This window comes from Pipistrellus kuhlii, unplaced genomic scaffold, assembly GCF_014108245.1.
Source record: "Pipistrellus kuhlii isolate mPipKuh1 unplaced genomic scaffold, mPipKuh1.p scaffold_m20_p_4, whole genome shotgun sequence".
Lineage (NCBI taxonomy): Eukaryota > Metazoa > Chordata > Mammalia > Chiroptera > Vespertilionidae > Pipistrellus > Pipistrellus kuhlii.
Window position 1 is genome coordinate 60,500,481 of NW_023425540.1, and position 27,317 is coordinate 60,527,797.

At 39.4% G+C, this 27,317-nt stretch overlaps 1 protein-coding gene across 1 annotated transcript; it reads right to left on the bottom strand.

Annotated features, from left to right (window-relative positions):
* Positions 1-992: 992 nt before the first annotated feature.
* On the bottom strand, positions 993-26,498 carry FEM1C (fem-1 homolog C). Its single transcript, XM_036409191.2, has 3 exons — positions 26,205-26,498; positions 24,595-25,334; positions 993-5,572 (listed from the first exon to the last, which is right to left on the bottom strand). Exons 2-3 carry the CDS (start codon positions 25,136-25,138, stop codon positions 4,263-4,265), a joined length of 1,854 nt encoding a protein of 617 aa, XP_036265084.1. The 5' UTR covers positions 25,139-25,334; positions 26,205-26,498; the 3' UTR covers positions 993-4,262.
* Positions 26,499-27,317: the final 819 nt, after the last annotated feature.

A 27,317-nucleotide genomic window follows, 5' to 3' on the forward strand; every position in this document is an offset into this window, starting at 1 on the left:
GCTATTCTTCAAATCCTTCTTTAATGTGAATGTTTTAAATGTATTATTTTTTTAAGTATGAATTTTCAATTTTTTTAAGGCAGAGAACCATAGTTTCATTTTTATATCAAATATTAGGAAAATAAATTATACATCTGAGATAAAGTTGAGTTCATTTTACTAGAGATTTTAAGTTTTTACAATAAACAAAATGTAAGGTAACATGGCACCAAGGAACCAATTATTTCATAATTCCCACAACCCTAAGTTACTCAAGAAAGAACCTGATAGTAAAGAGATGGGAGAAAGGGTTAAAAAAATATTTTTAAAAGAGTATCTCGAGGACATAAGACAATTCTTTGTTAAAATCCTTAAAAATATCCTTATTCTAGAAATTTTAATTTTCTTTTAAATATTGGTGGTAGTGTTCAGGGACAATCACAGAACCAAGGGTATAAAAGACTTTGGTTTATAACGGTCCTGTCAAAAGGATGGCAAAGCTAGTACTTATTATGGATGTGGCAGGTTAATGATTCAAAAAGGGAAAGCATAATCAATTGGATATTTTAGTCTATGCATGAGAGTTTAGAAATTACAGCCAATGCATTTTCTAGACCTATTAAATCTTTTTGTATTAGGAAGATTACATAAGAAAAAGACAATGAGCACTTAGATTTTATGATTTAAAAGTGATGTAAATAAATTTCTAAAACTTACCTTCATAGTAATATATTTATGACATGCTTCTGATACTTAATACCAAAGCAGTTTAAAAACAAAGAGTTAAAAGCAATCCCTCTCCCATGCATTTGACAAGTCTTCCCATCTTTAGTTTCTATGGTCTTCAATGAAAACTAAAAACTATACCTAAATCTTTTTTACATAGAAGTATTAAAAATAAATGCTGTCTTAAGTTCTGACCATAAATTGTTTTTTGAAGCAAGAGTCTGCTATCAAAAAGCATTAAGATAACATCAATCAAGTATTAAAGAGTTAATAAAAATACACTTGTATTTGGTGTAAATTTAATTTTATTAGACCTTACAATGAATGTTGTGGCATATCATTTTCCATTGTGTGACAATTTATTGGCTGGCACCTGAATACAGTACTTCTGAAAAATACACAATGGGAATGGACAAAAGGGAAACTAGTTGTTTAATGACATATTTGGAGGATTGGGGGGGAGATGATGACCAATTAATTTTAGTTTCCTTAGTATCTAACTCTAAAATGGTTAAAGTTCCAAGCAATAATGCTGTTAGAGCGCACAAGAATTCTTATTTTCTCATTCAGCCCCCACAATTCTGAGAAATTAATTTACAAGGATTATTATACCTGTAAAAATTCAACTTAGGTATCTGCTGGGCAATATGATTTTAAAGAACTAATTTTTCAAATATAGCCTAACAATTTTCCCAAGTCACAGTAGATGGGGGGTCTCTAAAATATTCTACATTACATTAGGTAGTCACTTTACAAGTGAGCTATTATTTAACTTCAAAATCATACTGGGCACAAAATTATCTGTTGCTGATTTGGGTTTATGTGCCTGTCATATTTATGGATAAGAAAATGATGATCTTTTAAATCTATAATCCACTTGTCTTTATAAAGCAGACTAGTATCAAATCTGAGTAAAGTGACCATTTCTTTTACAGAAATGATCACTAGTGGAACATGTAAAATTCAGCAGGCCTTAACAAGGCATTTTTATAGAAATGTAATAAAAACTTACATATTAACTCCAGCCAATATCACCATGCAACAGTGTAAAAGTTTAGATTGACTCAAATGACAATTAGCTCATTAAGTATTAAATTACTCATTTGTGGTTTAAAAAAAAACACACAAAATTTTTATCTTATTCAGTCTCACAATAATTTTAAGAACACCTTCTGACAAAGGCCTATACAGTGTCTCAGGTCACATTACCAACATCCTCTAAAAATCATGGACAATTTTCAGCTATTAAACTGATTTTTCAAGCGCTCTTAATGACATTTGGGGAAATGGCAGAGTAGAATTGCATCTTAAAATGAAATAAGGCATTTCAAGTTATCAAGATTAGTGAACAGTTATCTAAATTTAGTGGTGGAAAAATGCTAAGAAGTCCTTAATTGATACTAGGGTTGTACAATTCAAGTTCACCTGTAAACAGTGTGAACAGTATGGTAAGATCTGCCTTACTATAAGAGCATGTAGGCCCTCCTACCCACTCCAAAAAAGGAGGAAATATTAAATCACTTAAAAATCCAATTGCTCATCTTTTACCCAATAATTATTGAGATCAACTAGTGTAGATTTAGTCTACTAGCAACAGTTTCTTTAAAAATAAAAAGAAAATTAGTTCAGGCATATATTATTCTTATATCACAAGGTTAGAGTCAATGGTTTCAAAATATTGATGTCTGCTATTTTTAGAATACCTGCCTAAATCACAAATTATTCTTACTATATGCGGCAGTTCAAATATTTCATCAAATTTGCCATGGTAAGATATTAAAATCTCTTCATCAAAAGATTGGAGGGACCATTTAAATCTAATTCACCTTTTTTAAGGGTAAAATTAAATTTACAACCTAGTATACTAAGGATATCTTTTTAAAAATTAAACCTCAATTATTTAACCACAAAGTCTAATGCTGTTTTACTGTTCTTCATTTCAAGTATTTTACTGAGTAAAGATGAAATAAACCTAATATGATGTTTGCAATGATGACTCCTTAAATACTATTACATCAACCCTCAGAATAAATGTCAACACAAAAATCTCGGTGACCCAGCTCACTAAACTCACAGGTAAACTGAGTTTTTCTCAAACCAATAAGGAGTTTTTATTTATAACAATTTTATTAAGTAAGACATTTGCAGGGCAAATATGCCATCATAAATTTTATTCTGAATAACAATAAAGTGCTGAATAATAATTACCTGAATCTTTTTTAGTACGTTTCATTTATCTTAAGTTAAAAGAGCCCTTTCTGTGACATTAGTAAAGCTGTTTAAAAAACACTGAGGGGAAAAAATGGTCAAGAAAGCTAACTTTCAGTAAGGGAAAAGGAAGCACTGCAACCTTGTGTGTTTAACTATGGTGACAAATAATTGAGACCAAAATAACTCATGCAAGTTATCTTTAAAGGTATACTTAAGCTTAAAGAAAGAACACTGTTACTGACCTTTGATACAATAGCAGTCAATTGCATACTAAAATATCTTAATTATCCTAGATGTCTAGATTTGGCTTGGCAAGCATCATGCCATTGACATGCTTCAGCTCTTTTTGTAACTAAAAATGATTTGCAGTTCAATTACTGAATATTTCAATGTGACTCATTAAGCTGTGTGATAAATTTTAGTTTAAATTTAAGCGACTTCTCTACACCTAATCACGTCATCAGCACAAGCAGGACAATGCTGGCACAGCATGAAAGGTGGGTCACTTTAAAAAAATTCCTCCTTTTACTGCATGATATATTAAGATGACAGACCTAAATTTCAACTGGGTTAATGAGTTAGAATAGATTTGTTTCCCAAATTTAGCACATAATGATTTCAGTGGATTACAGAAAGAAATCTCAGATGTGGAAGAAAAAAAAAGCTTGAGCTCAGGTAACTAATAGCTCTAAAAATTGCCATGCTACAAGAGTACTTTCATAAAATGAACTTTTTAACAAACTCAACGGTGTTTTGAGTTGAAGTTGACCAAATGCTGCATAGAAAATATGCTAATATACAACAGTCAAGTTTAAGCCGGTGCGTAGATAAGATAAAGCACTTATGGTAACTGCATATGGTAACAAGTCCATAAAGTTTGTACAATCTAGCATGGGTCCATAAGGGGAATGGGGAAATGATAAGTAGAAATGGTTAGAAAAAACATAAGGTGAAAATGGGAGAAGCTTGGAAAAGAAGCAGAAAAGAAAGACTTTCAATTGTATAAAATTCACAAACCAGAAGAGTATAAAGGTATCACTGAAGAATGGTTAACTCTGTCCCAAACACCCAACAGCAAACAAAACCAGAATGAATAAGCCTTTGGCAGACAATTTTAGAATTTTGAATTATGACGTTACATTTTTCAATAATTCACAAATATAGTATATGGTATATTTGTAGTAAATACTGGGAAACCAATCCTGTAAATTTGATGCTTATAATGTTTTAGCCAATGAGTGCACGATGATATCAAGCTAAATGAATGCTGGTGTTATAACAGTGCTCATTTATGAAACAACTGTTAACAATTCGTGCTTTAACAGTGCTAAAATACAGTCAAATTATCATCTGTGAAGCGAAACAAAGGTCTCTAGCTTTTCTGGGATATGCCCCTTATAATATATTCTATGATTCACTATGACACGAGCAGCAAGACACTGCAATGTGATATGATTTATGGGCTGGATCAAATTTTTAGCTATTTCTTTTTCGTCCAACAAGTCACTAGCAGTTTGTTTGTGCAAGTTTGTGGCATCAAAATGTGCACCTGATTTGATAAGGAGATTCATGATGTCTGGATGGTTGTTTAAAGCAGCAATATGTAGGGGACTGTTGTCATCGGAGTCTCTGACGTTCACATCAGCACCACATTCTATCAGTATGGCAGTAACTTGCAGAGATGGAAATTTGCAAACAGGGTACCGCCCTACACATGTAGTATTCTTGTCCACAGCAAGATGAAGAGGGCTGAAGTTATTCTTTCCCCTTGGATGCAGCTTAAGAAATCTGTATATAGTCTGCTTTTTGAAGTAGTCCTGTTCTAGAGTACAAGGTACTTTTTCTAACAAGCAAATTAAGTGCAAAATTATGGAAAGAGCCTTATTTAACTGTAAGGGGTCAGCTGGACACTGAGTCTGTTTGATAGCTCGCTCTATTTCAAGGACACTTTTGCACAATATGCCCATAAGATCATCAAATGTAACAGTCGTACCCAGCAGGCCTTTAGCCCTATCCTGTAGCATAAAAGAGAACAGTTCTGCAAATGATAATAAGCTGCTGGCGGTCATTGGGCTTAATGGGTCCAAATTGTTCTGTTGCATATCCAAAGCATACTTCCATAGGTTGATGCATCGTTTGAAGTTTCCAGAGTCTGCATAGACAGCGCCTCTATATCTAATATAGTAAGAGGTATCAGGATGAGAAGGACCAAGAATACGTTCTCTAATTAATAGTGCCTGCATTCTCATCTCATCAGGATCAGCAATAAGACCTTCTAGCTCTTCTGAACTGTTTACCTCCTTGGCATAATCATAAGCCATTATTAGTGTCTGAGGTACTGGTTTGCTAATTATATTAGTCCTATCACTGTACCTCATGTTCATTGCCTTTTTCCAGTATTTTAAAGCCCCAAGTAGATCTCTTTTTTTGTCTACAAATGTAGCTCCCAGAAGCTCTAAAGCATTGATCCGCTCTGTTTTGCTGGTCTGTGCATGGTGAGTCAGAAAATCCACAATATTTGTGTGACCAGTCACACTTGCTGAGAGAAGGGGAGTCATTCCATAACCATCCTTTTCCATCTTGGCACAATACATTAGAAGCATCTTCATGATGTCCAAACTTCCAGATTCTGCACAATCATGCAATGCAGTATTACCTTAAGAGGGAAAAAAAGAGATATTTTGAGGGACCAGGATCCAGTGTAATAAATGCATATACTTAAGAACCTATAGAATAACAGGCAGCTCCAACCTACACTTGATGGGACAGATTTTAATTTGATTACAAATAAATAAATAAATACCCGACACCTAAAACTAGTGTCTGACACTCAGCACGGATTAAAGAAATGCTTGTTAAATTTGTTGAATAAATGAAATGAAATGACCAAATTAGGCATGAAAAGATATCCAAGAATAAAATTCAAAATTAATCCATGGCCTCTTGATATTTTTAAATAATGTTTTCAAGTGCGTATCTATAACTAAAACCTAATGAAATGAAATTAACCAGCTATTCACAGTTTTGCTGAAAGTCACTTAATTTCCTGGGTCAGCTTTCATATTTGGAAATAAGAAATTCTCCAATTTGATTCTAATAGTAGTCAGGAATTATTTTTCATTATTTCTGGTTGTCAAGAGAACTGTTTAGTCAAAATTCTTAATAGCAAAGTACTTCCCTCAAAAAACTCTTATAAGAAAAACAAGTCCACTGAAATCTGAAAAATATGTGGGTGGTTCAATATGAACTTTAAAAGGAGACATCTGAAGTATCTTTTCATAATAGATCATTTCCCACTATAATTTAATTTTTAAACAGTCTTTTTAGATGTACTAAATGTTCTAAGACCGTCTTGTTCTTCCCACATAGAGATTAAAACTGACAACTGGCACATTAGTAAAAACATGTATGGTACATATTAAGACATTATAACCACTCAACTATTTTAGCTACCTAAGTTTAATAATAAATATTTTACTAATTATCAAAACAAAAATTATCACAGAGCTCTTTGATATTCATATTCCATGTTTACAAAAAATGTCAACTATTAGTCATTTTAGGTATGTGTTCAGAAAAGATTATAACAGTCAGCGGAAGACAGCTATCCTAAGAAAGGCCTTCCTGCAAGGCCATTGGCTAGAATCTGACAATCATCTGGGAAACAGTTCCAAGATATACATAAAACTTTCCTTAATGATAAAGGTGGCTCACCTTTTGCATTTTATGCTGAACACCTGCATTCCACCTGGGAGTTTAGAATTTTGGATATGTGCTCAGGTGTGGGTGCCTACATGACCAGAAGCACCTAATAAAAATCTTGGGCTCTGAGACTCTAATGGGATTCCCTACGCAGAAACATTGCACACATGCATTTGTGTTGTTAGGGGAAGACTGTGACCCTTATAACCTCTCATGAAGAGAGCATAAAAAACCCTGCATACAGATTTCTCTAGACCCCACCTGTGCCTTTCTCATTATGATCCATCTACATCTCCTTATTACATCACTGCAGTAAGTACAATTATATGCTGACTCACCTCCAAACATGGGGATGGCCCTGGGGACCCTGGACAAAGCATATATACTAAGAAAGTTGTTTAAATCTATAACTAAAATTCCAAAACAGTAAAGGTAATAATAAATTAGGACTTTATCTCTCTGCAAGTTTAGTCTTCAATAGTATCTATAGGGACTAAATAATTATTTGGATATGTTTATTCTAATCCAGGATTTTAGTGGTCTTCAATGGAATGGTGTCTGATAGAATGTTTTAGCAATATATGGTAACCAAACACTGAAAGAGTACGGAACTTAAAACTACTGATATTAATTTGTTGAAAATAATTTCAATTCAACACAACTACTACACAAAGTATATTTTTTAAACTCTTGAATTAAGAATTCCTAATCTCATTTTTCTCTAAGAAATGACAATGTAAAAGAAATATAAATTCAGGGGTGGTCAAAAGTATGTTTGCAGTTGTTCATATGGAAATACAATAATTAATAATAATAATACAAGAATAAACTTTGTATTTTGTGTACTCACAATTGTACTTTTGCCTGCCCCATATAAAGAGAAGACTTAGATGGCATTCTCTATTCACTAACAAATTCAATAATAATTATACAGTAAAAGCCAGTTTTGTTTGAGTTGATGTATTGGGAAAATACAGTCTATACATATTTTTAATACCCCTTATATAGAAAAAAATGGTAGTTAAAAAAAAAGAATAAGAAAGACTTTCACATTTAGAATTGGCAGAGATAATATGATCGCCTTCCCACTAAGAACTAAAAAAGCTGAAAAAAATCTATTTGACTTCATGTAAAAGCTAACAAGGGAACAACATCCAGGAAAGTAAAGAAAATAAGAAAAATAAAGCCTACAATTTGGGGAAGCTTCCTTCAATGGCTGCTACCAATTCTGGAAAGACAGGTGAAAAACTGAGTGGAGTTTTGGAAAATCGGGATTAGAGAAGAAAACTTGAGTCCAGAGCCCACTGAAAAGGAAACTTTGAGCCTGGATGGTGTGGCTCAGTGGTTGAACATAGAACTATGACCAGGAGATCATGGTTCAATTCCCAATCAGGGCACATGCCTGGATTATGGGCTCCATCCCCTGTGGGGGGCATGCAGGAGGCAGCCGATCAATGATTCTCTCTCATCATTGATGTTTCTAAATCTCTCTCCCTCTCTCTAAAATCAGTTAAAACATTAAAAGAAAAAGGGAATTTTGAAATCCCCCTACACTTCAGGTTATAGCTCTGAAGGTCTATACTGCAGAAGTTAAGGTGAACTGCAATCAGACAAGCTATCATAGAAACTACAAACCAATTTTAAATTATCTCAATATTAAAGCAATCCAGAACTGCTTATATACATAATCAAAAACTAAAAAGCAAATAGAAATTTGAAGATATTATCATAGTAAGACTCAAATTATCTTATCTAATAAAGAGGAAATATGCAAATTGACAGTCATGCCAAAACAAGATGGCTGCACCCAAAGTAGAGGCCGAGTTCCCATAATGAGCCATAACGAGCAATCAGCAGGGACTTGAGGGTGTATGGCGCTGGGCCCGGTCAAAGACCTAAGGATGTGTCCTCCCCTGCCTAAAGGGGCTTGACAGGGGACTTCAGGCTGCACCACCCACCCCAGCATCAGGCCATGGGACCTCAGGCCACACCCCCTATCTGACAGGGCTTGACTGGGGTGGGGCCAGTCAGGTCTGGATCTAGCCCAATCAGGGGTGGAGCTGGCCAGGTCTGGGTCTCAAGAGATTTCAAGATGCACATAGGTGGGAGGGAACTTGACTCTCATTCCTATGGCACACCCCAGATTCTGACAGGAGGAAGATTTTCATATACATTTTACTAATTTTCTTTTATCTCTGACACTTCTATTACAGAGAAAGGGCTAATAGCAATATTGAAATATTTCCTCTAATTAAATCCCTTTTAATGTGCATGAGTTTCACGTACTGGGTCACTAGTTGTTTGTTTGCTTGTTTTGTTTTAATATATTTTATTGATTTTTTACAGAGAGGAAGAGAGAAGGACAGAGAGTTAGAAACATCGAAGAGAAACATTGATCAGCTGCCTCCTGCACACCCTTCACTGGGTATGTGCCTGCAACCAAGGTACATGCCCTTGACTAGAATTGAACCTGGGTCCCTTCAGTCTGCAGGCCGACACACTATTCACTGAGCCAAACCGGTTTCGGCAAGGGTCACTAGTTTTTTATACTAGAGGTCCGGTGCACTAATTTGTGCACCAGTGGGGTCCCTTGGCCTACCCTGCAGAATGATTGGGCCAAAACCAGCTCTCCAACATCCCCTGAGGGGTCCTGGATTACGAGAGGGTGCAGGCCAGGCCAAGGGACCCCACAGGTACATGATAGGAGTGGGGAGAGACGCAGGAGGTTGGCCAGCCGAGGAGGGACCGTGAGAGGGCTCCAGGGCGTGTCCAGCCCAGCTCGCTCAGTCCCAATTGGCCAAACCTCAGCAGCAAGCTAACCTACCAGAATGTCAGCCCCCTGGTGGTCAGTGAATGTCATAGTGAGCGGTTGAGAAGCCTTAGCATATCATTAGCCTATTACACTTTGAATGGTTGAACGGCCTACAGGATGACCAGACACTTAGCATATTAGGCTTTTATTATATAGGATTCTTCATGCATAATGTTTTTAGTTTCCAATCAAAAATAATGGACAGAAGAAAAAATAAGGAACCGTAACAGAAAAACCAAGAGAAATAAGAGCTGACAGTAAAGTCCAACAGAAGATCCAGATAATACACTTATCAGATACAGATTTTTAAAAGAATAACTATGCTCAGCATATTCAGAGAAATTAAAAAACAATTTTGAGAATGAGACAGGAAATTGGAAACTACAAAAGAAAAAACCAAATGTGTATTCTATAACTGAAAAACTCAGTGGGTGGCTTTAAAAGCAGCCTACATACTGCTGAACAGAGAACTAGTGAGCAAGAAAATAAAAGAATTATGGAGGTGAAGGGATGGCAAAGCAGGAAGCTATAAGAGAAAGAGGAAATGTTGTCGGAAGAATTACGTACTTAAAACCAGAATTCTAAGTGGAAGAAAACTGGCCCAAAGCAATACCTAAAAAGATTAAGCCTGAAAACTTTCTGAACTGATCAGAGATTAAAGTATAAATTTAATAATAAGTTCTAAAAACACCAAGATACAATTTTTAAAAAATTACTCTGAAGCACACTAATGCAAAACTGCTTAAAACAAACGACAAAGAGAAGAATCTTAAAATAAGAGAATACCTGCAAAAGAGCAACAGTTAAACTGACAGGAAAGTTTCATCAGGAAAAACAGAAGCCAGAAATCAACAGAATATCTTAAAAGCAATAAAGAAAAATAATTGCCAGCTTAGAATTCTATACCCATATCAAATAGCCCTGATGGGATGGCTTGTTTGATTGGAGTGTCATCCCATACACCAAAAGGTTGTGGGTTCGATTTCCAGTCCAGGCACATACAGGAGGCAACTAATCAATGTTTCTCTCTCTCTTTCTCCTTCACTCTTTCTAAAAATTAATAAACATATTAATAAAGATTTTTTAAAAAAGAATAAGTCTATAATAATAAAAGCATAATATGCTAATTAGACCAGATAACCTTTTGGATGAAGCCAGAGCTGTGAGGGAAGACTGTGTCCCATGTGCCTGCCGTCAGCCAGAGGGAAGTTAGGTCCTGGGTGCCAGAGGGAAGCTGGTGCCGGCAGCCAAGAAAAGAAAGGCCTACTCTTGCATGAATTTCATGCATCAGGCCTCTAGTATGAAATAAAAGACCATTTCAGGTGAGAAAGAAAAACAAGAGAAAAAAACTAAGATTACTTATTACCAGCAGATTAAATACTATAGGGCATTCTTTAGGCTAAAAGAAGATGAGAAACATGAAAGCCTGGGGATGTGGTGATAAACATCAAACAAAAAGGGTAATTTCTAAAAATACTAAATAAATATTGACTTTAAAAATAATGTCTTATAGGGCTTGAAATACATATATAAATAAAATGCTTGACAGCAATAGCAGAAAAGAAAGAAGAGTATTTGGAGTTAAACTACAGTGGGGCAAAAGTAGGTTTATAGCTGTGACTACACACAACACAGTTTATTCTTGTATTATTATTAATTAATTATATTCCATGTATATTCCATATGAACTATAAAACTACTTTTGCCACAGTCTGTATTCTAAGATTTCTGAAAGAGGTAAAATTTGAAATTTTATGTTAGCCTTTGTAAAGACAAAGTGGAACTATCTCGGACTGTGGTCGGCAAACTGCAGCTTGAGAGCCACATATGGTTCTTTGGCCCCTAGAGTGTGGCTCTTCCACAGAATACCACAGCCTGGGCAGGTCTATTTTGAAGAAGTGGCATTAGAAGAAGTTTAAGTTTAACAAATTTGACTCTCAAAAGAAATTTCAATCCTTGTACTGTTGATATTTGGCTCTATTGACTAATGAGTTTGCTGACCAATGATTTAGGTGTCATCCCATACACCACTAAAATAATGGTGGTTATGTATGTAATTACTACATATTCTCTGAATATAGAGAAAAAATAAAATAAAAAATAATCCAAAGGAAAAAAGGAGAGGCAAAGAATATAAAACAAGTAGGGCAAATAAAAACCAAAAAGTAGCTAGAAGATTAAAACCCAAATATATTTGCTTACATTATATGCAAGCAAACTACAAGTTCCCAATGAAAGTGGGAATACACATAACACAATAGGAAATGAATTGTAAAGGCTGAAAAACAAATCTCCCTACCCTACCTCTCCAGCCTCATTTCTTATCACCTCGAGTATGAATGCTACACTGTGAATCTAGCCCAAAGTTTTTCCAAAAAGTTGGCAAAGTTTTTTTGTAAAGGGATAAGTAGTGTTTTAGGCTTTGTAGGCCATAAGTCTAAAAGGTTCCATAGGCAATACAGTAGTTTTCTTTACCCACAGTGGATACATTCCAAGATCCTCAGTGAATGCCTGAAACCGAGCACAGTTGCTCATATGAAAAATAATATAGTAATTAAGAAGTAATAATACAAGAATAAACTATGTTTCATATTCTTATAACTATAAGCCTACTTTTGCCCCACCCAGTATGTTTCTTCCTATTCACATATACCTATGATAATGTTTAAACTACTTTTGCACTTTGGAGCCATTTAAGTAAAATAAGGGTTACTTGAATACAAGCACTGCAATGTGCTTACCAAGGTCTACTAAGTGACCAACGGGCGAGAAGTGTATATAGTGTGAACATGCCTGACAAAGGAATGATTCATGTGCCAGGGGGACAGTGAGAGATTTCATTCCACTACTCAGAACTGTGTGTAATTTAAAACTCATGAATTGATTCTTATGGAATTTTCCATTTAATGTTTTCAGACCATGGCTAACCTTGGATAACTAAAACCATGGAAAGTGAAACTTGGGACAAGAGGGAACTACTGTATGTTAAATTAATGGACATGGTATTTTTTTTTAACAAAACTTTACTTATGTACACTGAAGTATGATTTTCCTTTAATTTTCACATCATAAAATATTATTCTTCATTTGATTTTTCTCCAACCATTAAAAAATATAAAAACAATTTCTGGCTTATCAAAAAAAAAAAAAAAAAAAAAAAAAAGGGAGTAGGCAAGACCTGATCCCTAGGCCATAGTTTGCCAACACTTGCCCTAATTCAAAAGACATTATTAGCCCTAGCTGGTTTGGCTCAATAGATAGAGCATCAGCCTGTGGACTGAAGGGTCCCAGGTTAGATTCTGGCCAAGGGCATATGCCTGGGATGCGGGTTCCATCTCCAGTAGGGGGTGCGCAGGAGGCAGCCAATCAATGATGCTCTCTCAACATTGATATCTCTCTATCTCTCTTTCTCCCTCTCCCTTCCTCTATAAAACCAATAAAATATATTTTTAAAAAATTATCAATACCTGCCGTAAGATATTCTGCTTATGCTTCACATCACTCCATCCTAAGTATCTCTCCCAACACCAGGAACAGTCTGCTCACTCCCATCTCCAAACCTCTGCTCTTAATTTTTCCTGTAATATGCTCTTATCTTTTTAACTTCTTGTCCTTCAAGTTTCACCAAGAAGTTTAGCTGCTCAAAGAGGCCTCCTTAGTTATTTTGTATCAATTTGCCATGTTGAGAAAGCCTGGTAAATAAATGTATAACTCACTCTAATAGGTATTCATATTGCATCTTCTATTAAATTATGCAATACCTTATCCTATATAATTCTATATAATAAAGAGCTAATATGCAAATGGTATTCACGCCCTCGTGCCATCACGCTGTCACAGCTCACTCACTCAACACTGGGGAGAGAGGAAGGGAGGCTAGCCAGGCACAAATGAGCTCGCTAGAGAGGAATGGGGACCGGCCAGGCTGTGGCCTGAGAGAGGAACAAGCTGCCCACCCCTCTGGTCCAGGGTGCCAGTGGCTGTGCTTGCAGCCAAGAATGGGACAAGCCACCCGCCCCATCGTCCCAGGTGCCAGCACCTGCGGCCCGGGAGAGGGACAAACCGCCGGCCCCATGGGCCCAGGTGCCTGCAGCTATGGCCCAGGCAAAACCACCTACCTACATTACCCTGCAGCTGCTGCTGGCTTGGGCAAAACTAGCCTAGGCCCTGTGTGCCTGTGGCCAGCCAGAGGAGGGAATCCTGGGTCCTGGGTGTGGGGCGAGGAAGAGGCAGTTAGGGGTGATCAGGCAGGCAGGCAGGCAGACGAGCGGCTAGGAGCCAATGGTTCCAGATCAGGCCAGCAGGGGAGCAGTTAGGGGCAATCAGGAAGGCAGGCAGAGGTGAATAGGGGTGATCAGGCAGGCAGGCAGGCAAGCAAGTGGCTAGGAGCCAACGGTTCCAGATCAGGCCAGCAGGGGAGCAGTTAGGGGCAATCAGGAAGGCAGGCAGAGATGAATAGGGGTGATCAGGCAGGCAGGCGAGCAGTTAAGAACAAGCAGTCCTGGATTGCGAGAGGCAGTGGGACATCCCTTGAGGGGTCCCGTATTGGAGAGCATGCAGGCCAGGCTGAGAGACCTCCCACACCCCGTGCACGAATTTCATGCACCAGGCCTCTAGTAACAGTATAATGTCACTGCTTCAGAAATAGCTTTTCTTACCTAAACTGTCGATATTCCTAAAGTACACAGATTCTATATTTCCCAGATAGCAGTTAGCACACTGTTAAAGCTGAGATAGATTGTTACATTTTTAATACATGATATCACAAAAAATGATTCAAACTTAGCCTCTGAAGATACATAAGTTTAAAAAGTAAAATCTTAGAAGAGAATCTTCTTAATTGAGGGCATCTATAATAGTTAATATTCTAACAAAGTATATCAAACCACAACTTACATGCTCTGGAAACCCTAAGAAAATATTCTAAATTATAGTATTACTTAAAAGTTTAGAAAACAAAGGCTAAAAAAAAAATTTTTTTTTAAAGCAACCATAATTTTTGTTTCATGTTTCCAAGTCTCTTTTACATAATATGCTTTGATAAAATTATAATCAGTACATATACAACTATTGCATGCTTTTCTCCTGTATCTTTGTTCTTTTTTCATGTTATGTTACTACATGAACTACATAGTTACTACTTAATAATTCTTAATATCTTTATGATGAAAGTTCAAATAAGGAGGCATGTCATAATTTACATAAACACTTCCCTGTTAATGGACATCTAATTTATATTAACACCTTCCTATTAATGGACATCTACACTGTTTCAGAATTTTCACTATTACCATTAGTGCTTAAAAACTGTAAGGACAGATAATAGACCAGTGACTGCCAGAGCGTGTGTCTTGGAAGAGGGATTGATTTCAAAAGGGCATGAAGGAACCTTTTGTTCTAACTTTATTGTAGTGATAGTTAAATTACAGTATATAATTATCAAAAGTTATAGAACTGTATACTAAAAAGGATGGATCTTATTTGTATATAAATTATACTTCAATAAACACATGACAAAAAAAAAATCAATGCCTACCTTAAAACAGAATCACAAATGTGTGATAGCTTAACACACATCTTTAATTCATTTTCAAAGGAATTACAAAATATTTCAAAAGTTCCAATTTTATAGTATTCTTTCTAGCACTGGAATCAATCTTTGAATTTTAATTTATATTACCTTTATAACTAGTTATATAAAACATTTTCCATGTCTGTTCACAAACTTCATTTTCTTTTATGACATGTCTAATTTATGTTCATTTCTGGGATTAGTAAATGATAACAAGTTATCTATTATATTTACTGTATACAGATATATCTCAGAGATATTGCAGGTTTGGTTCCAGGCCACTGCAATAAAGCTATTATCACAATAAAGCAGGTCACACGCTTTATTTTTTTGTTTCCTGTGCATATAGAAGTTATAATACACTATACTATAGTTTATTGTGTGCAATAGTGTTATGTCTATAAAAACAATGTACATACCTTAACTTAAAAATAAATCTTGCTAAAAAATATCATCTGAGCTGTCAGCAAGTGGTAATCATTTGGCTGGCAGAGGCCTTGACTTGATGTTGATGGCTTCTGACTGATTACGATGGTAGTTGCTGAAGGTTGGGGTGACTGGCAATTTCTTAAAATAAGGCAAAAGGCACTGACTTCTCTCTAGCTATGAAAGTCCTAGATGGCATCTTCTTCCAATATAAGGCTGTTTTGTCTATTATACAATGAAAATCTGTTGTTTAATGTAGCGATCTTCATCATCTTAGCTCTATCTTCTAGAAAACTTGCTGAAGCTTCTACATCAGCCCTTTATGTCATGGAGATAGCTTCTTTCCTTAAACCTTATAAACCAATCTGTGCTAGCTTCAAACTTTTCTTTGCAGCTTCCTCACCTCTCTCTCTCTTCAATAAAGAAAGTTAAGGCTCTGGATTGGGCTTTGGCTTACGGGAGCATTGTGGCCAGTCTGATCTTCTATCCAAGCCACTAAGATGTTCTTCCTATCAGCATTTAAGGCTGTTTTACTTATAATTAGTATTCACTGGAGTAGAACTTTTAATTTCCTTCAAGAACTTTTCCTTTGCATTCACAACTTGGCTAACTGGCACAAGAAGTCTCATTTTCAACATAGCTCAGCTTTTGACATGCCTTCTAGCTTTTGATTTAAAGTGAGGGATCTGTGATTGTTCCTTTCACTTGAACACTTAGAGGCCATTAAGGGGTTATTAACTGGTCTAATTTCAATATTGTTGAGTCTCAGGGAACAAAGGAGGCCCAGGAGAAGGATAGATAGGGGAACAGTCAGTTGGTGGAGTAGTCAGAACACAAACAACATTTATATATTAAGTTCATTATCATATTGGCATGGTTCATGGCACCCAGGAAGAATTATATTATAGTAATAATAATAGTAAGATCAAAAATCAATTATCACAGATCACCATAACAAATATAATAAAGTCTGATATATTAGGTAATTATCAAAATGTGACACAGAGACACAAGTGAGCAAATGCTGTTGGAAAGATGGTACCAACAGACTAGCTTGATGCAGAGTTGCCACAAACCTTCAATTTGTAAAAAATAACATATCTGCAAAGCGCAACAAAATGAAATGCAATAGAATGAGATATGGCTGTATAATTTGCTTTATCAGTTGTTTCATTAAGGTGTTAAATAAGCTAAACATTTATAAATATCTCAATTTGGGTAAGATTACTTACCAGAATCAGAATTCAGTCCATTTCTAAGCCATTCCCAAAGGGTAAACAGAATTTATCTTTTTAATGTAACAAAATTGTCCTCGTAATATAATAAAATATTAAAAAATACAAAATGTTTGTTATAATTTAAATGACTTTTTCTACCAATATCAATTCAACAGATTCCACTGTCTGTAAAATCTTCACATAGTTCAAAACAACACAAACACAAAACTTGAACTAAGTCACATAAAATTGTTTTTCTCAAACTTCAGTGTACAAACACCAGAGGATCACAGTAAAATGCAGATCTGAGTCAGCTGATCTAGAGGTAGCTCCGAGTGCTGCCTATGCTGCTGGCCTTTACTAATTGAGCAGCAAGGAAATAGAGAATGAATCTTATGTTTTTATTTGCTACACAGCAGGTCCTCAAATAACATTGTTTCATTCATCATCGTTTAATAACATTGATGAGATGTCCTAGGAACTTAACTCTTATTTATGAAAATTAGTCCAAGGTAAAATTGGTTTCATTTATACATCCTTTTGCTTAAAGTTACTATCAATGACATTAAGTGAGGACTTACTATATATATATTTGTCATATAGCTAACATATTTAATAGCGCTAACAAGTGCTCCTTAATAACAGAGAGGAATATGCTAATTATCCATTACACCATGAGGGGTAACGACTGGATCACAGATGTACAGGAGGGTGGGGCAGCAAAATACAAGTGGGTGACAGAGAGCTACAGGAGAGGGCAGGGCAGCAAGCTATGAGCTGTAGCAGGAGAGCTACAGGAAGGCAGCAGAGACTACTGGCACACGGATTCATGTGCACGGCTACTAGTCCTATCTAATAAAAGACTAATATGCAAATTGCAGAGCCTCTGCTACACTCACAAGCCACACCCACCAGTCAATCAGGAGCGAGTATGCAAATTAACCCAACCAAGATGGCTGTGGCCACAGAGCCGCAGGAGGCCTGAGTTTCCCCAGCAATGGAGGAAGCCAAGCTTTTCACACACCCTGGTTGGCCCTGGCCTCCACCAAAGGGTACAAAACTTCAATTATAAAAGATAAATAAATCCCAACAAAAATGGCTGCGGCCACAGAGCGAGCAGGAGGCTTGGCTCTGCTCAAGGCTACAAAGTTTCAATTATAGAAAATAAATAAAACCCTGATACCAGGGCCTCTGCTTGGGTAGCCGTGTGTGTGTGTGTGTGTGTGTGTGTGTGTGTGTGTGACCTGCCTGCAAACCACCACAGGCTCCTTGCCCAGGCCACCCCAAGCCCCAAGGGAACCCCCACCCTGATCCAAGACACCTTTCAGGGAAAACCTCAGTGTGCACCAGGCCTCTATCCTATCTAATAAAAGAGTAATATGCAAATTGACTGTCACTCCAACACAAAATATGGCTGCCCCCATGTGGACACAAGACGGCCAGGAGGGGAGGGCAGTTGGGAGGGACCAGGTCTGCAGGAGAGGACAGATAGGAGGGAAGCTGGAGGTGACCAGGCTTGCAGGGTAGGGCAGTTGAGGGGGGCCCAGGCCTGCAGGGAAGAGCAGTTGGGGGTGACCAGGCCTGCAAGGGAGGGCAGTTAAGGGTGACTAGGCCTCTAGGACCAGCCTCCCCAATTCCAACTGAGAGCTGTTCGGTTGGTCTGTAGTACTCAATCACTTTCAGCTGCTCATTTACCACTTAAGTTTTGGTATAAAAGCAGAATTGAAGGGCTTTTAGTAATTTTACCATAGATCTGCAAAGTCCCATTCTAAGTTTAAAAAAATAATAATGAAAAACAAAAGAGCCCAGGGGCATGGCTTGGTGGTTGAGCATTAACCTATGAACCAGGAGGTCAGGATTCAATTCCCAGTCAGGCCACATGCCAGGTTGCAGGCTTGAATCCCCAATGTGGGACGTGCAGGAGGCAGCCAATCAATGATTCTCTCTCTCATCATTGGTATTTCTATCTCTCTCACCCTCTCCCTTCTTCCCTGAAATCAATAAAAACATATTTAAAAAAAAAAAAAGCCAAAAATGACTATAACTATACAGGGCTGCTTCTGATTTAGGGTCTGTAGTTTTAAATAGCAAACAACTCTCCTGTCTCAAAAATCAACTGTGCTAAACTAGAGAAGTTTCTCTAAATATTTCAAAGTTTTTTTTCTCCCTCTTTGAATACCTTAGGGAAAAGGAGGAACCCACTGTCCACTAAGGCAGTGTTTCCCAACCTTCTCTCATGATGAGAATCACCTGGTGGAGTTGTTAAAACACAGATTCCTGAATCCCAACTAAGAAGTGCTAAACTAGAATTTTTGGGAACATATAGGTAAAATTGTATACTTAACTAGTGCTCTAAGACAGATTTTATATACAGAGCACTAAGTTAGGTATGCAATTTTACCTATATGTTCCCAAAAATTCTAGTTTAGCACTTCTTAGTTGGGATTCAGGAATCTGTGTTTTAACAACTCCACCAGGTGATTCTCATCATGAGAGAAGGTTGGGAAACACTGGTTTAGGGATAAAGTATTTCCAAAAATGAAAGCCTGCTGTTGCACTTACCATATTGTGGTTTAAGTATCTGCTTAACCTGTCTTTCCCATCAAACCATAAGCTCCTCAAGGGCAGGGAATCAAAAACTGGATAGCTTGTCTTACTCATCTTTATACATCCTAAGTCTAAGAGCCTGACACACTGAGGGACTCAATAAATGCTTTCTCAATTAATGAATGTATTCCACCTTAGTTTAAAATATACTCAAAATGCCAACAGCCCATTAAAAAGTAATCCTATTTAATAAAAAGAGTAATATGCAAATTGACCATACCTCTGCTACATCCACAAGCCACGCCTACCAACCAACGCCTGTATACAAATTAACCCAACCAACATGGCTGCAGCCACGGAGAGAGCAGGAGGCTTGGGTTTCCCCAGCAATGGAGGAATCCAAGCTTTCTGCCTGCCCTTGTCTACCTTGGCCTCCGCTTAAGATTACAAAGTTTCAATTATAGAAGATAAATATATCCCAACAAAAATGATGGCAGCCACTGAGCTGGAGAGAGCAGTAGGCTTGAGTTGCCCCAGAAGATGGAGGAAGCCAAATTTCTGCAGCACTGGGCTTCCTTGGCCTCCGCTCAAGGCCATAAAGTTTGTTATAGAAACTAAATAAATCCCAATAAAAATGGCTGCAGCCACTGAGCAAGCAGGAGGCTTGGCTCCACTCAAGGCTACAAAGTTTCAATTATAGAAAATAAATAAATCCCACATACCAGGGCCTCTGCTTGGGTTGCCAGGGGGTGTGGCCACCCTGCAAACCATTACAGGCTGCCCCATGCCCAAGGGAACCCCACCCTGATCCAGGACACCCTTCAGGGCAAACCTACCAGCCCCCACCCATGGACCAGGCCTCTATCCTATCTAATAAAAATATGCAAATTGACCATCACTCCAACACACAAGATGGCTGCCTCCATGTGGTCAAAGATGACTGCCCCCATTGGCTACCACAAGATGGCCAGCAGTTGGAAGGGACCAGGTCTGCAAGGGAGGGCAGTTGTGGGCAATCAAGCCAGCAGGGGAGGGCAGTTGGGGGGGAACCATGCCTGCAAGGCAGGGCAATTGGGGTGATCAACCCTGCAGGGAAGGGCAGTTAGGGGTGACCAGGTGGGCAGAGGAGGAAAGTTGGGGGCAACCGGGTCTGCAGGGTAGGGCAGTTGGGGAGGACCCAGGCCTGCAGGGGAGAGTAGTTAGGGGCAAACAGGCTGGCAGGGGAGTGGTTAGGGGGTGATCAGGCTGGCAGGCAGAAGCTGTTAAGGGGCAATCAGGAAGGCAGGCAGGTGAGCAGTTGGGAGCCAGATTGGAGAGGGTGCAGGCTGGAGGGACCCCCCCCCTGCACAAATTTCATGCACTGGGCCTCTAGTGCACATGTGTCAAACACAAGGCCCGCGGGCCAAATCCGTCCTGCCAGGCCTTGCAATGTGGCCCGCACCGCGCTGTCATCACTGCACTCAGCTGCGTTTCCATCACAATGACAGTTTATGACTGTTCAGTAAACCATTTGGCCCGCGATTTAGGCTGGATTTTAGATTTTGGCCCCTTCTCTGATTGAGTTCGACACCCCTACTCTAGTGGAATATAAATGTCACATACATTTTATATTGAACCAGACTAAGAATAATCTATTGGCATTTTCTTTCTTCAAAATCATTTCCAACAGCTGACATATAAAATTTTCTAAGAGCCCTGGCCAGTGTGGTTCAGTTGGTTGAGTGTCATCCTATGAACATAGAGGTAGCTGGTTTGATTCCTGGTCAGGGCACATGCCCAAGTTTCAGGTTCCACCCCCAGTATGGGGCTTGCAGGAGACAGCCCATGGATATATCTCTCTCATTGATGTTTTTTCCTCTCTCTCTCTCTCTCTCCATTTTATCAGTGTTTTTTCACTTTCTAGGTGGGATTAAAAATGTGGGGGGAGCCCAAACGGGTTTGGCTCAGTGGATAGAGTGTCGGCCTGAGGGTTCCAGGTTCCATTTCAGTCAAGGGCATGTACCTTGGCTGCGGGCACATCCCCAGTAGGGGGTGTGCAAGAAGCAGCTGATTGATGTTTCTCTCTCATCGATGTTTCTAACTCTCTATCCCTCTCTTCCTCTCTGTAAAAAAATCAATAAAATATATATATATTTTTAAAATGTGGGGGGAGCCAAAACCGGTTTGGCTCAGCGGTAGAGCATCGGTCTGTGGACTGAAAGGTCCCAGGTTCGATTCTGGTCAATGGCATGTATGTTGGTTGCGGGCACATCCCCGGCAGGGGGTGTGCAAGAGGCAGCTGGTCGATGTTTCTCTCTCATCAACGTTTCTAGCTCTCTATCTCTCTCCCTTCCTTTCTGTAAAAAAATCAATAAAATATATTTTAAAATGTGGGGGGGAAATTCTCCTTGATGCTTTATCGGATCTTTCTCCAGTGTTCCTGCCTCAGTTTCAACTGATCCCTGTTTTTTTATTACCCTTTAACCCATTAAAAAAAAAAAAAGTGAAGAGCCAATGAGAGTTATCATCAAAGAATGGAAGTTTCAGAATCAGAGTGAAATGCACCATGAAAAGGTAGAGTACCACACACAGAGCAATATATATTATAGACAAGGTGTCCCCAAAATATGTATACATACTTTAACAGCTGACAGCTCAATTGATGTTTCTTTTTTAGATTTAACCCATTGGAATGAATAATTATTTAAAGTATATATGCTTTTTTGGGACACCATGTATATTTAAAATACAAATATATGTATGTGTATATATGTATACAAATAAAATTAGGCTATGTGAATTTTTTAGAGACATAAATTATGATACTGACACTGGGGGAAAAATGACTCTAGACTAAGCAGGCCACTGGTGAAAAGAGTAAGGATACACACAGCTATACAATAGTGATTAAAAAGGAATATTCTTCTAAAATAGCAAAGGTAATCAAGTTAAATACTGTTCAGAGTTTAGTAAGAAAAATGCTGCACAGGCTGAGCTACTTACAATATAGTTCTCTCAACTACTATATTTCTAGGAGTATATAAAGCAGCTTTGAAAAACACAAGGGAAATAGTACCAGTACTCATCTCTCCAATGATATATAGGAGTTTAAAACATACCCCAATTTTACTTAAATATATGAACTTACCAACAATCTGTCCATCATTAGGCTGATAAATAAAAACAAAACAAAGAAACCAAAAATCCAACAAACCTAAACAAGCAACCACACCTTTTAACCCTCTTTTAGTTAAGATTTCAAAGCATTCCTAGTATTAACATGGTCTCTAAGCAGCAGTTTGTCCTATTAGAAACAAGTGTTCTTTAAAAAATAATGATTGTTTAAAAAATATTAAAAAATTGGACCTAACAACTTATCTCAAAGACAATTGGGAACAGTTGAAAACATTTATAAGAAAGAATGCTTACAGCCAAAACCGGTTTGGCTCAGTGGTAGAGCGTCGGTCTGCGGACTGAAAGGTCCCAGGTTCGATTCCAGTCAAGGGCATGTACATTGGTTGCGGGCACATCCCCAGCGGGGATGTGCAAGAGGCAGCTGGTCGATGTTTCTCTCTCATCGACGTTTCTAGCTCTCTAACTCTCTCCCTTCCTCTCTGTAAAAAATCAATAAAATATATTTTAAAAAAAAGAAAAAAAGAAAAAAGAAAGAATGCTTACAGAAACATGTGAATCATACTGAAAAGCTAGAAGCAACATAAAACTCCATTAGAAGAATATGCAGCTATTAAAATTAATGAGCTATAATTAATGGTATTAAAGATAACATCTAGTAAGCTAAAAAACAGGCAATAGAAGAGGGCATTAAATAAAACTGCATAATATATCTATTCACAAAATTCAGAAATTGGAAGGATTACCTCTGTGTGGATTTTGTGATATTTTTATATTTCCTCAGAGAAGAACATTTTCAGAAAAATCACAATGAGTTTGATTCACTTTTATAACAAAACTTTTTTTAAAAGATGATACTAACTTTAATAAATATATCAAGTAACTATGTGCCCCATAACTGTGTAGTTTAGTGTTTGAAAGGCAATCAGACACTATTCAGTGATAAATGCACATATACCGTACTTTGATTCAGCAATTTCACATGTACGTATTTACAACACAGCTACTTTCACACAAATGTGCAACACTTTTGTTCAAGAATATTCACAGCAGCATTGTTTGTAATGGATGTGACAGAACTGTCCATCAATAGAGAATAGATAAATAAATGATATACAATGAAGTACTGTGTAGCTATGAATCAGACTGAGGAGGCTATGTGTGTTGGAGATGAATGACATCCAAGATAAATTAGATTTTTTTTTTAACAGTATGCAAGTAAACAGAGGAAAGGTGAGATTGCATCAATCTCTAGGACACACACAAAAACTGTCAATAGTGATCACGGGTGGGTTGGAGGTCTAGAAATCAGGGGTGATATGACTTAATTTTCACTATAAACACTGTAAACCAATTTGTGCTGTTTGAATATTTTTTTTTTACCATGTATGTATGCTACTTTCAAGTTTTAATAGTGTTTTTAATTAGACACTGAATTATTTTGATGCTGTATAAATAGATGTTTAAGAAAAATAGGTCTTCAGGTATAAAAATTGTAGTATCAGAACAGTTGTTCTTTAAGAATTTAAAAAAATTCTGAACTGTCATTTGCTGTTTTAAGTTTACTACAATCACTGGAAATTATAGTCCATTGTAAACCTTAACTTTTGTGGACAAAGGTTATTTATCTTGTTGCTAGCCAACAAATCCACACTTGTTTAACCTAATCCTTGTTTTGCTATCAGTATTATTAGTAGTTTTAAAAAATGTTTTCTTTCTTGCTATATTTAATACATATTCTTTATTTAAAAAACAAAAACAAACTGGCCACACAATAAATAGGGAATAAGGGAACAGATTTTTCTCCTTTTCCATTGATACTTGTCCTTCCAGGTCAGTTTGGCCTAGCCTTCCCCGACAGAATAACAAAAGAAATGCCGACCTAAGATAAACAAGATGACTCACTAAATATAGTTTTTACTCCAAGAGTGTTCTACAAAAATTGAAGCTAAGAAAAACATAATACACTGAAGTATATTCTGAAGATGAAATACAAGTTAATGGCTCAGATCCAACTGCCACTAACATGCTCTGTAACTTTGAAGAACCCATTTTCCAGCAATTAGAAGTTATTCCAAAAAGAGAAAGAAAATGCTGCTTAACATAGTGTGATTTCTATCACACTTGTTCAAGGTTATCAAATATCAGAGAAACATCAAAGGTTATACTGGAAGGGATCCTGATCAAAACAAGTCAGTATTGACTTACTCACCACCACTGCTTGTCATTATGTACCAAACTTCCAGAAAATAAGTGGTAAACCAAAATTCAAGTGAAAAAGCGAAACTCACCTTTAACACTTTTTCTATTAACATCTGCTCCCTTTTCAAGTAAATACTGAGCAATCTCTTTGTGTCCTTTGTAACATGAAATCATCAAGCAGGTATGCCCGTGCCGGTTGGACACTTCCAAATCAGCTTTGTGCTCTACAAGGTACTTCACTATTTCCAAGTGGCCATCGAAGCAGGCGGCTCTCAGAGGAGTTGAATTGGTTAAAGTCGTGTTGTTCACAGATGCCCCATGATTTAACAAGGACTGAACCACCTTCAGGTGTCCTGCTGCAGAAGCGGCCCACAGAGGGGGCGCCCCTTCGATGGTCTCGCCATCAAAATTGACTGAGCCCCCGACTTCTATGGAGGCGCTGCACTGCTCCAGGAGGAATTCCACCATGTCGAGGTGCCCATACCTGGCCGCCATCAAGAGCGGCGTGGCCCCGTTCGTCTTCTCGGAGATCAAGGAGGAAATCTCCTCTTTGGATTTGCTTGCCAACAGCTTGGTGAGGAGCCGGAGTTTGCCATCGCGAGCTGCGTTAAATACTGCTGTCTTTAGATCCATTTAGGTCCAGGTGGAGAGGCTGTGGCTTTTTCCTTATCCTTCAATGCAAAGGCTCCAGGTTAACGCTTATCGAACACAGGAAAACCAAAGTTCACTTTTAATCGCCAAACTCCAGGGAGGATGTAAAAAAAAAACACACACGGCGAGTCTGTTCTGTCCTGTGGCCTTCCAACATCGGACAACCGGAGCACCCAAACTGGAGAAAGAAAGAAAAAGTAGTAGTTTTGGATTTCTCCTAGGTAAAAGCAAAAAACACACACACACAAAAAAAAAAACACAAAACACACTGTTTTGGTTTTTCATAACTTCTACTGTGGGGAGAAAAGTCCTATTTTAGGGACTACCACGCCACCAACGCTCCCCTTCCCCTCTCCCAAAAAGGTGAAAAAAGAACACAAAAAGGCGCACACACACACACACGCCCCCGAATGGCTGGGTGGGAGGCGGACTCTCCTCTCTATTTGGTAAATCTAAACACCAACAGGCAGCCGGGCTCCTTGGCTCCTCGGCAGCCAAGCTCCGCTCCCGTTCGGGGCCCCCGCGCCGGGGAGAGGGCAGCCCGGAGCCAGCGGCGGGGGCGCGGGTCCCTCCGCAGCGGAAGCCGACCGGGGCGCGGGGCTGGAGGCCTCGTGGCGGCCGGAATGGGTTCCGCGGAGAAACAAACAAACAAACAACAACAAAAAATCAGACCCAACAAGCCCCCGCCGGCCCCCGCCAAGCCCGCACCCGATTTAAAACTCCGAGAGGCGCCCAGGAAATCCGGCTGCTTTTTAGCTAAACTTCGCCCGCCCCGTCTGGGTCCCCCCGCCCCCAAGGGATCGCAGGTCCCCAAACCTTCAGCCGCCCCTTCACCTCACGGAACCTTCGCCTCTGCCTTTTCCAGATCGGGGCAGCCCCCGTCTCCCTCCTCCCCAAGGTCCTCCGCTGACCACGACCCGCTCCCGGCGGGCGGACCGGCCGGCTGGGGGCCTCCAGCCCGCCGCCACCTTCAGCTGCCGGACGCCCTCCTCCTTCCCCTTCCCGCCCGGGCCTCCCCGCGGGCGCTTCGGGCCGCCGCCGCCACTACCTGCCCGGAGCTCGTCCTTCCAGCCGCCGCCGCAGCCGCCGGCCGCTCGGGCTCCGGCCGCCCCCCTTCAAGCTGAGACCGTTGTCCCGGCCGCCGCCTGCGCCGCCCAGCTCCGCCTGCGGCCGCTCGGTTCCTCCATGCCCCGCGCCCCACAGGAATGAGTGCGGCCGCGCCGCTCGCCCCGCCCCGCCACGCCGAGCCGCCTCCCGCCCTCCCAGCCTGCGCGGGCTGCAGCGACTGCCGCGGCGGATGGTGTAATGGGCTGCGGGCCTGGGGCCGGACGAGCCTGAGCACTAGTCCACATCACTGACGCGGCAGCCGCGCCATTGGGCCGGGGGAGGGCGGCGGCCGCCGGAGCAACCGCCTAGGGGCGGAGCAGCCGGCCGGGGCGGGCCGGCGCGGAGGGGCGTGGCCACGGGCGGGCGGAGTGCGCGCCTGCGTGCGGAACGCGGGCGGGATGGGGCGGGTGGGGGCGGAGGCACCTGCGTGCCCCGAGGGGGCGGGGCCGCCCGTGCGGCGGCCGCCGGAGGTCAGGGGCCGGGCTGCGGTCACCTGGCGAGCTCCTCCGGGCTTCCGCTGTCTGGGCGCTGGTTCCGGGGAACCTTTGGGTCCCACTGCCGTGAACCACAGAGGGGTGGTAACCGTTTTTACTCTCTCACACACAGTAAACTCTCTCGGACTCGCCCAAGATTATACCGATCCGATCTCAAAAAAGAAATAAAACAAACAAACAAAAAAACACCCACAAAAAACAAATTTGAGGAAAATGTTAGTTTTGTAGGCTGCTAAACATGACTACTTTTTTAAAGTACGGATTTTAAAAAATAGAAAGGCTATGAGGAATGCTAAAACTTAAGAGCAGTACAAGTTAGCGAGGTCGAGTTCTTGAACAACCAGGAAATGAAAGAAAGCTAAAAAAATGAATATGAGATTATTACTTCATACAGCAGAAAATAAACCTCTAATTCGTCACATCAAGACAGGGAATGTATTAAATTCGATTAGAGAAGAGGTTAAACATATTTGGGGAATGACATCCTTAATGAAGCATGATGAGAAATTAGTTTTTAGGGGAAAAAAAGGATCTTAAATTTCTTGAACACTTTATTTTGG